This window comes from Camelina sativa, chromosome 6 (assembly GCF_000633955.1).
Source record: "Camelina sativa cultivar DH55 chromosome 6, Cs, whole genome shotgun sequence".
Lineage (NCBI taxonomy): Eukaryota > Viridiplantae > Streptophyta > Magnoliopsida > Brassicales > Brassicaceae > Camelina > Camelina sativa.
Window position 1 is genome coordinate 605,286 of NC_025690.1, and position 11,877 is coordinate 617,162.

An 11,877-nucleotide genomic window follows, 5' to 3' on the forward strand; every position below is an offset into this window, starting at 1 on the left:
AGACTCCCAAATCCCAACTTTGTGGTTATAATTATGAAACCCCTCACGATAATCAGAAAATGTCCACCAAACCGTAACCAAACTGAATTACAAATGGTTTATATATAATTTCAATTTTTGCAAAACCGAACATCCGTACACCGAAAAACACGAACCTATACCAAACCAAAAAACCAAATGCCCAAATAGATTATGTCTACTGGCGGCTAGAAGAATCACAACAGCAACTAGAACCATAGCAGTAATGGTTGTAGCTTTGAGGGTGCTTCTTACACGAGATAGTCTCCACGAGAGCACTTTGCAGGACTTGTCAGCTTCTTTGTAAAGAGAAGCTTTGGCTCGTCCTTCAGTGATGGCATTTTTGTTCTAAAAAACATCACAGGTTAAGGTCAGAGATGAAATGACAACTGAGTGGAGGAGGGTGAGCTTAGAAGAGCAAGGAGAAATTTACCTGTAGCATGAAGCTCTTCATAGTTTGACCAATAACGAGAGCATCACTAGGCGATAATACTAGATCGAGGGAATGATCCTTCCATTCTTCTAAAAGCGTTTTAAGAAGAGCAACACTAGCTTCCCGATTCTCCTCATAGATATTGTCCCAGTTTTTCCAGCAATCAACATTTTCGGACAGACACCAAGAAGCGATTGATGTAGCAGCTTCCTCGCCTAACACATTAGAACTCTATTTGGAGGGGAAGCGAATAACTCAAGGATTCAAGGTTTTGGGTTGTTAGTAAAATACCTTCTCCAGCTAGTTTCAAACAGAGAGTAAATATCTTTCGAGTGATTTGTTTCCTTGCCTTGCTTCCTGGTGAACCTGCAAACGAATCACTCGCTGATGGTGATCCATTGAAGGAATGCTCCGTACATCTCTCGATAAGATTTTCAAGAAGACGAACACAAGCTTTTAGATTATCCACAGAGATATTGCCCCTCTGCTTCCAGCAATCAACGATTATGTTCAGAGACCAGATAGCGGTAGCTTGCTGGGGTAAATTTCCTGCAACAAAGTTAACGTATTAGAACTCTATTTGGAAGCAGAAAGTCAAGGATTCAAGGTTTGGATTGTTGTTACAAAATACCTCGTTCAGCTAAATAAAAAGAAAAATTGAATATCTTTTCATTCATTGCCTCAAGTTCACCGTCCTTGAATTTCCCTACAAGTGTTTTAAAAATATCAAGACTCACTTTTACATTTCTATCGCAGAGATTTCGCCACATCTCCCAGCAATCCTTGTCAACAGTCAGAGACCAGAGAGCGATTGATCTAGCTTCCTCGGCTAAAGCAGTATTTTCTGCAACAAAGATAACAAGAGATTAGAACTAGAGAACTCTATTTGGTGAAGAGAGAGAGAGAGAGAGAGAGAGAGGGAAGCAGAAAAAAAACTCAACAAGGATTCAAGGTTTGGTTTTGTTACTAAATACCTACCTTCTCCAGATAATCTCAAGGAAACAGTGAATATCTTTTCTTCTATTATTGCCCGGCTATTGCTTGTTGTACGGACAAGAGCTAATTGTTTCAGCAGGGGGTAAATTGCCTTAAACCTACTTGTAGTAGGCTGTGTGCACACAAAATTAAAGACCACACTCGTGACCAGAATCGACAGACACGCATTAAGTAAGGTTTTTTGTTTTTTGTTTTGTAAGTTGCAAAACAGTAAAACGTACCTTGGATGAAGCAGGGAATGTAAGCCGAAGCAAGATCTCAAATGAAAGAGGTGGAATAAGCCGCTCTCCCTCCCACAGAGGAGCTTTTAAAAAACTGGCCTAATCATCTGGTTTGGCCAAAATCCTGAAAAGGAAATTGCATTGCATGAACAAACAAAGATCTCAGATGATTTTGTCAAAAGAAAACAAAACTTTGGACTCACTTCTCGACAAAGTCGAGGATGGCATCTGTGGACTGAGGATGGCTGTCGACTAAAGGTAACAAGTTATGCGCCCATGAAAGCAAGCCTAGAGATAAATCATCTTTGGTGGCCTGTCCCACATCATTTTTACAGTTGAATATTAGAGCTATACAAAAAAAAATCCAACACACTTGGTCGGTCCTGAGTACAAAACACACACAGAGATACGAACCTGAGTAATGAACCAAAGTGTAAGCGGAATCTGGCCCTGTACTTGATAGAAAGGCGCAAACCTCCTCAGAGAGGGCAAAACCTCAATTAAGACATGAGGTTTGCTACGCAAAATCATTGCTAATGTAACAAACATTGCCAACTAATCGTAAAACAAACAAATAATGAAAAAATTAGTGAACAAAATATTTCCAATCACACAGACATTAGTGAAAGCGACATGGTTGTTTTTTTTTTTTACCTTAGTCTTGCCCATTATGAATAACAGTTCACCCTTGGGAACATAGTCTTTTGCTGGTGTAACCAAAATAAGAGAATATATAATGAAATGTCAACATTACAAAGTCACTGCGAACACTCTTTGGAACTTGTTGGTTGAGCCATTCGACTGATGTTCGGAGGACAGGTTCAGGAATATGAGTTAACGGAACCTGTTTCACGATGATAAATCTAACCTAGGTAAGAAGCCAATCTTGATTGATTGATTCACCACACAGAGACAGAAAGGTCAAAAAAGCTCACAACATACATCGATCAGGCTGGCCAAATCAGAGTCCTTGAACATCTTACACCATGGACATGATGGTACTCCGGAAAGTGCATCGTCATAGTAATCGAGAAATCTAGTTAGCCGAAACATGGGCACAGGCGGATACTCGTCCTATAATATATTGGGAAATTAACAAACCAAACCGAACCAAAAAATTGGGAAAATTTGATTGCACGAACGTACCGGAACTTTTTCGAGGAAATCCGCTAGATCTGAAGGACCCATCTTTGCCGCAACAGTGGCAAAAGACAATTCCCAATCAGCTAGGTTTCCACTGGGCTTCTTCTTCTTCTTCTGGGGCACGACTACATCCATGATGGTCGTCATCCACTAATTCTTCTATCGCATCCACAAATTCTTCTATCGCATCCATCTTCCACTGAGTTTCTCGCGCTAATTATCTCTCCGCCGTGAGAAACAAGGGAGACCTAAAGACTAAGAGATTTTAATTAGAGTTTCTCGCAAATTTTCTTTTTTACATATTTTTCTTTAGAATTATGGATTTAACAATGCTATTAACATGAACACCAATATCCTGTTTTGTTTTTATTTTTATTATTTATAGGATAATCATTATTGACATAAATGTGGACAATGTTCATTGGTAATATTTTTGTTTTTAGGTTTTTGTTATTATTTGTTGGTAGTTTTTTTTTTATTGTAATGAAATTATAGACTAAAATCAATTTTTTTTTCTTATATCACAATGCATTGGAGCACCATTGTTATTTTTATGTTTTGTTCTAAGTTTATAGCCGCCCTACGCCGCGAGATTATTTTAGAATTCTTTTCTTTAATACAAAAATATAACTTGATTTTTTTAAAAATCATAATTTAATATAAGTTGTTTGATATCAAATATCAAAATTATTAATTTGAGTGCAAATTCTTATCTGTTTTTCCTTATTATTTATATTTGTCATAATATTTTTTTATTATTTTAATCAAATAATCTTAATTTCGATAATCGGTTCATCATTTCTCAGAATTTGATAGCTGAATATAATCTAGACAAAACAACAAAACAAGGACATGTAATTTCGATAGTCGGTTCATCATTTCTGAAAATTTGATAGCGACCCAAGTTGCTAACATAAACAATATGAGATGACAGTTTAATTCACTACATAAGATCTGAGACCAATTCATAACTTTTATCATTTTTATTTTTTCATCTACAAAATGGTTTTTCTCAATCTCAAGAACATCTCTTTTGATAGGGAGAGAGTCATTCTGAGTCTCATTCTCTTTTGCCATACTTGTGTTTTTTCTCTTCACTATTCCTTGTTCGCTATAGAGCTAATTAACTTTGCAGATTCATTAGATTTAGCAGTAGAATACAAAATTTCAAGTATCTGAGTATACAGTAGATTTGGCCATATAACCAATAGTATGTAAACATTCAAATAATCACCACAACATTATCACATAAAGCAACAAAGTAGGTTTTTATGAACTAAATAACCTGAAAGTATTTTGCACATCAAAAGAATAATAAACTGAAAATGCTTTTCTTGAAAAGTTTGAAATCATTGCCAAGAAGCTGCCTAGACATAATATTAATCAGAGATGGAGGGGCCAAGTCCAGTTTTATATCGACTTCCACTATGAATCTACAATATCCAAATTCATTGATCCAAGTTTTTTGTTAGTGTAAAGTGTAAATAGTTATCAACACACTCACCTTATGTAGTCACCATTTTTTTCCCTACTCAGCCTACGAAGTTAATCCTCACAACATTCACTACTTCAGCTATATTATTGTATTCAGATCTTAGAGTAGCTTCACGAATATATTACAATAGGAACAAACATAGCAATTGTGAAAGAAACCTTAGTAAAACATATATGCTCATCGAACCTACACTTTTGTAGTCCTTCTCCTCAGGTTCGCTCTTCACTTCTCTCTCACTCAATTTCTTTTCGTAATCATGTAGTTTCTTCTTGTTTTAGATATCTCCTGTAAACCTAGAGAATCGCGTGTTTTCCTTATTTTTTCATCTGAAATATCTTAAAAATTTGCCATCCTAGATATGGTGGGATAAAAACATGATTAGGTGTCACTACTTGACCAACTTCTCCCTCTCACCAATATTATCTTTTTATTTTTAACATCTCGTAGTGTTCATATTGACACATAATTATTAGGCATGTCTTTTATCCGTTAAATGACAATGATCTATAAATAATCATTTTACTCATTTTTTTTCTTTTTCTACAAGTTCATACGTATTTTAGTTTGGTGACTTGATCTAGTTGTACTCTTGTAGACACATCCACATCAAATAATTCATTAAAACGAAAATGGAAATAAGTATGCTACATCGAATTGGAAGCAAATACGTGGAAGCGGAAGCGTAGAATCAATTTTTTTTTAAAGTAGGAAGCGAGAACGTATTGGAAACATATATATATAGATAATAATTTTCAAATAATTTTTTGATATATATATCGAATCTAATAATTTTTTAAAGTTCCTTATAAAATCCTATTTCATAAAACAATAAATATTCTCAAATGTTGTTGTTTAGCAAAGTTAATAAATATATTATCACCAAAAAATAATAATGAATATACATAGAGAAAAGGAATAAAAAATTGATCTATACATATATATTGATTATTGCCTTTAAATATAGATTTAAAACATATTGAATTTTTTAAAAAAAAAAGATATGTGTGAATTGACTACCCTAGTTGCTTCTTCTTTCTTTTTCTTCTTCCAGCCCGCCGCACACATCTGCTTTTATACTGTTTTTTTTTTTTTTAATTCAAACTCTAGATTTCTTATATTTATGGAATCAATTGAATTAAACTACATATGCGTACAGATTTAAACCATTCAACAAGTGCTTTGGGCATATATCTTTGAAATAACAATATAAACTTGCCGTAGTGGAATTTCCAACCTTTACATATATATTTTTGATCATAATTTTTGATATCTCTGTCCATGTTAAATAAAGTTTGACTTTTAAATCAAACAAAATGAAAAAAATGTTTTAAGAGGAAAATGACATGAAATAAAATAAATTTATTATAAGTTGAAATATGATGAGTTGTATTATTTGAAATGTTTTCATTGGTTGAAAATTTTAATGATGTGTCAAGCTGGAAATAATTTAAAATGCTGAGTTGTCAGATTCTGGTGAGAAACATCCAAGTTTTATTGTATTGATTAACAACTTTACAATTTTTAAAAAATATAATAATATCAACCAAGTATATTAATCATTGTATGTCTTATCAATATTTTCCAAATTCAAATTATAGCTTAAATATAATTAAATCATTTACAACTTTTTTAAAAAATATACTAATGTTAACCAAGTAGTATAGTACAAATCAATTCAGAATAAGTACCATATTAGTAAACTTTAAATATATAATTAAATCATTTACAACTTTTAAAAAAAGATACTAATATTAACAATGTATACTAATACAATCAATTCAACATAAGAATCATATTAGTAAAATATAAATATAAATCTTGGATGGAAATTTCTTTTACCTATTTCCCTTGGTAAAAAACGAGCAATATAAGCCTTCTTTTTAATTTACAAATAAAATACAAATGACAAATATATGTTGATAGTGATTTTATATAAAAGAACACCAACTAATGACAAAATTGAACAATAATCAAGTTTCAAAATTCAAGGTTTTATATTATAGTTTAAAATCAGTGAATACTAATTAATCATCTACAACTTAAAAATTACTTTGAAAATTAACTTAATTCCTATGCTATTCAACATAATTAAGAATAATAGTATTTAAATAATACACAAAACCAGACTAAAATAAAGTAAAAATATATCTATGTAATTTGACAAATAATAACTTTTCTAACAATAAAAAATAAATACTCTATAACAATTATGTGATTAAAGTTGTGTAAACTACAAAAAGTCTACCACAAATTCAAACTACACTAATATATCTCCTACAAAAGGTAAAATAAAATAAAACATAACATACATCAAGGTTAGTAAAGGTATTTATACAATTAAGTATATCCGATGAAAATGTAAACATTTATAAGCCACTAGATTAGGTCCACGTATTAACGTGGATATAAGAAAATATGTGAAATTTTAAGTTGTATTCAAAATATTAACTTTATTTCATTTGATTTAAAAAAAAAACCGGATTTAGAGTTCATACACTCCATCTTGCAATACAATTTTTTTGTATATTACATTACAATAAAATTAGATTTTAATTCTATGCACTCAATCCCAATGAGTAACATTTATAATTTTCATATTAAAAAATGTGCATTGTATCAAATTTATATATTACTTAATATTTTTAAAAAACTAAAAATTAATAAAGCAAATTCTCAAAGAAAAAAACTGAATAGTAAACGGAATAGAAATTCCATTATTGCTAGATCGAATTTCATGGATATGATTCGGTGAAGAATATCTCATATTTGAAAAAGTAACAATATCTTAAATATATTTGTTTCATATCTTGTAATATCATACGTAATATTTTTACTACTTGTCCAACTAAAAATAAAATTATACCAACATTATCATAAATTAATCTAAAATTCAAAGACATTACTATGAGAAAAATTATTTGTTTATGTAAAGGTGAGTATTTACACTCATTTTTATTTTAGGATTAATAATTGATAGTATTATTAATCTAATTATGGTATTATAGTAATTAATTGTATAATTTTCTTAATTATTTTTCTTATAGGATTAGTAATTTAAAATTAGAATTAGTATTATTTTTTATATACATATATGAACTATCTTTTATATTTATTAAATTGTTTAAATTTTTAATTTCTTATATTTTACAAATATGTTAAACAAATTTTTTGTATAACACATGACAAAATCTTTAATTGTTAAAACTGAAATTTCTCGCGATCACATAAGTTACTAAATTTGAAAACCAAGGTTTATATAATAACATAATATTGAATAAACTATCAAATCATTCACCGATTGAAAAACTTAAGAAAATTACATTAATTTTTTATTTTGATTATCTTATTTTTCTTATATTATGTTAATCACTAATTTTAACAGATTAAACCTTTTTATAATTTAATCACTTTTCTGTATATCTTTCTTTTTACTATATGATTATAATAAATAATAATTGCAATTAAATTGCAAATATTTTCCTTATTAATTGTAAATATTTTCTTTATTAATTGCAAATATTTTCCTTATTGATTGCAGATATTTTCCTTATTAGTTGCAATAAATTTTAACATTTGTGTAATAATGGCTCCATCGACATAAATTTTCAAAAAAAATCTCAGTCTAAACTTCTAACCATGTTGTTTTCAACAACCAAATTTTTTTTTTTCGTAACTGAATAACACTCAAATGATGTAATTTCTTCATTCATTCAGCTTCACCTATAAGATCTCTTGAAATGATTAACTAAATTTTAATAAACACACATCGAATGCTTTTAATTGCAAAACAACAAGATCCCAAAGACAATATTGACTACATCCATAAAATCATCTAAAGATACATGGACTTTTCCAAAAGGTGTGAATTCATTAAAAGTTCATTCAAAGTCTAAACATGGACTTCTTCAAAACTCTATTTTAAAATTTTACTTCTAAAAATAGAACAAATAATGCACTCAAACAACTAATAATAAAAAAGTAATCTGATCTTCATCCGATTTTTAGTTTCGCAAAAACCAAAGTGAAGTAGACAAAAGATCTAATGGATCTTTGTTGCATTTTATTTTTGAAGGGAAAAGTTTGAGATCCTAACCTCAAAGGTGGAAATTTATTGGAGAATTGTTCAAACTAGTTGTGTTGCTTGCATATATAAGGTATACGAATACACATTAACAAAATAATACTTCATTTTGAGGTTTGCAGGTTCACTTTCACTTTCTCATTGATGTCATTGAAGAAGTTAGCATTTAGCCTATTTTCCCAACTTGGAACTCTTACTCTCATAACCTTTACAAATCTATTCCCGTGACCGTTTTGCAGATGGAAACGACCATAAGCAGGATTTAAGTCTACCAAAAGTGGGATCAAGTCAGCAGCTTTCGGATAGTCTGAGATTGCATCTAAATTATTCTGGTTGTTCCTGATGTTTTGTTCAATAGTGGGAATCCATCCACATGAAAATGGATGCTCACCAAAAATGTGAGCTTATTATTCAATAGTGGGAATCCGTCCACAATATTATTTCTATTAATATTTCCTTGAATTTATATAGTTATTAAATTTTTATAAAATAATAAGAGATTTTCGCAATTAATAACATACCAAAAATGTAGCTATTATTTAACAAGATTTCCATAACAAATAAATCTAATTAATTTCGAATAGTATTTATGAAAATAACTTAACTTAAATTTAAATAGATGATTTATTTCAAGAAATCTTGAAATAAAATCAGTAATTATTTACCAAATTTCTTAAATTTAGGGATTATTTCTAAAACTAACCTTATATATTTACTCTCATCGGTTTAATAGGAAAATCTAGACAATTAATTCAAAATCCAAATCTAATTATCCATATAGATTCAAACATATTGTATATGCATTAAGCCATTAACTGAAAACTAAATAAGTTTTTAAAAGATCTTATATAGATTTTTTAGTTTTAAACATAAAGGTAAAAATGTTTACTCTTTCGAGTTTATAAAATAGAGTAATCGACCTAACATTCACATATCATATACACCACTCTAGCACTATTTTTGTTTGTATCTCTTTGTTTCTGCAAAAAAAAAAAAAAAAAAAAGTGTCTGTGTATTAAGTTTATGATTTATGATTCTCTGTCCAGTTTATGATCTATGATTCTTATGATTTGTTAAATTTATAATTTTCTGTTGTGTATATAAGCATATACAAATCAAGATCCTTTTCAAAAGCATACATTTTTCTATCTAGAGATTGTATATAAGGGAGGATTGTGGTATGAACGGGTGTTCATCCAATTGACATAGCATCTGCAAAACAAGAAAATTACATTTGATTGCTTAAAAAAAGTCCACATTTTTTATATGAACCCGGTAAGTCACAAAATACTATATTAGTGTTTGTTTTCTTCAGTTTTTCTATAGATTTATTTAAGAAACCTCTGTATGAAATTCTTATTAAAGTATGTAGTTGAGCTTTGCATTAACATTAATTAACTTTTGAAACCAGCAAGGGATATGTATACAAAAACTATATAAGTACAATTAATCTTCCATGACTATATTGTAATCAGCTGAATGTATTAAATTATATTATTTTCTTTATTTTCCAAATATATGACGTTAACAGTCTTTATTAAAATGGAACATGGAAAAGAAAACAAAAAACACACATGGCATTAAAATTTTATAACATGAGCACCTTGAAATTTTTTTATAGTCTTTTAAGTCATGGTTACCTTGAATTTTTAACGAAATTTTCAAGGTAATGATGACTCATAGTATAAACATTTCTAATCCATATTTTAAAGTGACAAAATTTTCACTCAAACACCTAGATATTCATAAATCAAAATGTCAACATTTTGGGTTAATGACATTATACTATATAAATATGTTTACACATACTAAATAAATAATTCTTACTATTTTCAATTGAACTAGTATAAGTTCAAAATAAAATAAAAATAAAAAATACATAAAATATGTTTTGTAACAGTTAAAAATATTTAAAAAAAACATAATCTAATATAGGTGAAACATATATTAAATAGTAAGAATAAAGAAGTTAATTAATTTTGTAATATTTTTATTAAAATATATGATATATAGATATACTATGAATTATATTTATGTTTATTTAATACGGGAGTTCGAGAATTTATGTATTCGTCCGGTCCCCTCCCGTTTTCAATCGGAAATTTGTTTCATATCTGGAATGTCCCATATTGGGAATGCTTTCTGTTATGCAACGAAAATTTGAGAACGGTGTAGGACATAATGGAACATGATAAAACGAAAAGAGAGTTACGGCCAACCCTAAATATTTGTACATATGTTTCAAACGGGGTTTCATCGCTGTTAGCGGTTATATATCCAATTTGATAGTTCACAAATTTAAGAAAATCTAACCAATCATTTATTTGATTTAGTTTGTTACTAGTCTAACCGTTATGTTGTTCCAAATTTTAAGATATTGGTGAAATCATTATTATTTTAAATTTTCAAATATTAATAAACCAAACCAAAATCTCAATTAGTATAAGTTTGATTATATATACAAAATTAATTTTTTTTATAAACATAACCCCGCACGTACGTGCGAGTTCGAACCTAGTTAGTGAATAAAGGAAGATAATGTATATAGAAGCAATTTGGAGCAGATTGTTTTTGTAGAGCAGATGTGTGATCAAGCTACACTATAGGTTTTTTATTTTTGTTGGCATCAATTTAGGTTTAAATTTTAATTAATTAAAGAATAACATAATTATCGTTTTTCTATTTTGCCTTTTTTTCTTTGTTTTTTTTTAACTTTTTGAGCTACAGTTTTTATTTTTGGGAAAACGAAAAGAACTATATTTTTAAAAATATAGATATTTTGGAGTTTTTGTTTTTTGTTTTCTTTTAAAAAAACTTTTTACTTAACATATTTTCATGTTTTAAAAAATTTTGATAATAGTAAATCAAATAATAACATGAGTTTCTCCAATTACATTTTTTTTGTGAAATTATGTATTACTAATTTGTTTAAGTATTGAATTTTTTAAGATATATATATATATATATCATTAATAAATAAAAAACTAATATATATTGATAATTATTATCATCAGATGACTTTGCCCAAAATTTAAAATTTAAATCCACACAAAAAAAAATTATTTATTCGATATGAAATGAACAAATAATTACATATAATTTTATTAACATTGTTTAAAGTAAAATTAGTATCATCTTTAAGTGATCTTAATATAAATTAATAAATACATAATTTATTAAGTGAAGTAAATTTATATATTTATATCAATATTTCGTAAGTGATGTAAATGATCTAGATTTGCATCAATTATAATTAAATGATTTCATACAAATCACTAACAGTATCGATATTATAACTGATGTTAAAATATAATATTTCTATCAATTATTAAAAAATAATTTAAAATAACATCACTTAGTTTTGTAATACTAATTAAGTGATACATATACTAATGGTTTTCTGTAGTGATGTCTACTTTATTGGTTTTCTTGCCGTAGTTGGCTTCATCTGGTGGTTTATAACCCGAAAACTTTTCATCTGTAACAGAGC

At 28.6% G+C, this 11,877-nt stretch overlaps 1 protein-coding gene across 1 annotated transcript; it reads right to left on the reverse strand.

The window, feature by feature from the left end:
- On the reverse strand, positions 1-2,958 carry LOC104793824. The gene is made up of 11 exons (XM_010520250.1): positions 2,815-2,958; positions 2,611-2,742; positions 2,431-2,512; positions 2,323-2,375; positions 2,083-2,223; positions 1,872-1,981; positions 1,430-1,668; positions 1,083-1,295; positions 743-1,000; positions 452-666; positions 1-366 (listed from the first exon to the last, which is right to left on the reverse strand). The coding sequence occupies exons 1-11, from the start codon at positions 2,956-2,958 to the stop codon at positions 88-90; spliced, it is 1,866 nt and encodes a 621-aa protein (XP_010518552.1). The 3' UTR covers positions 1-87.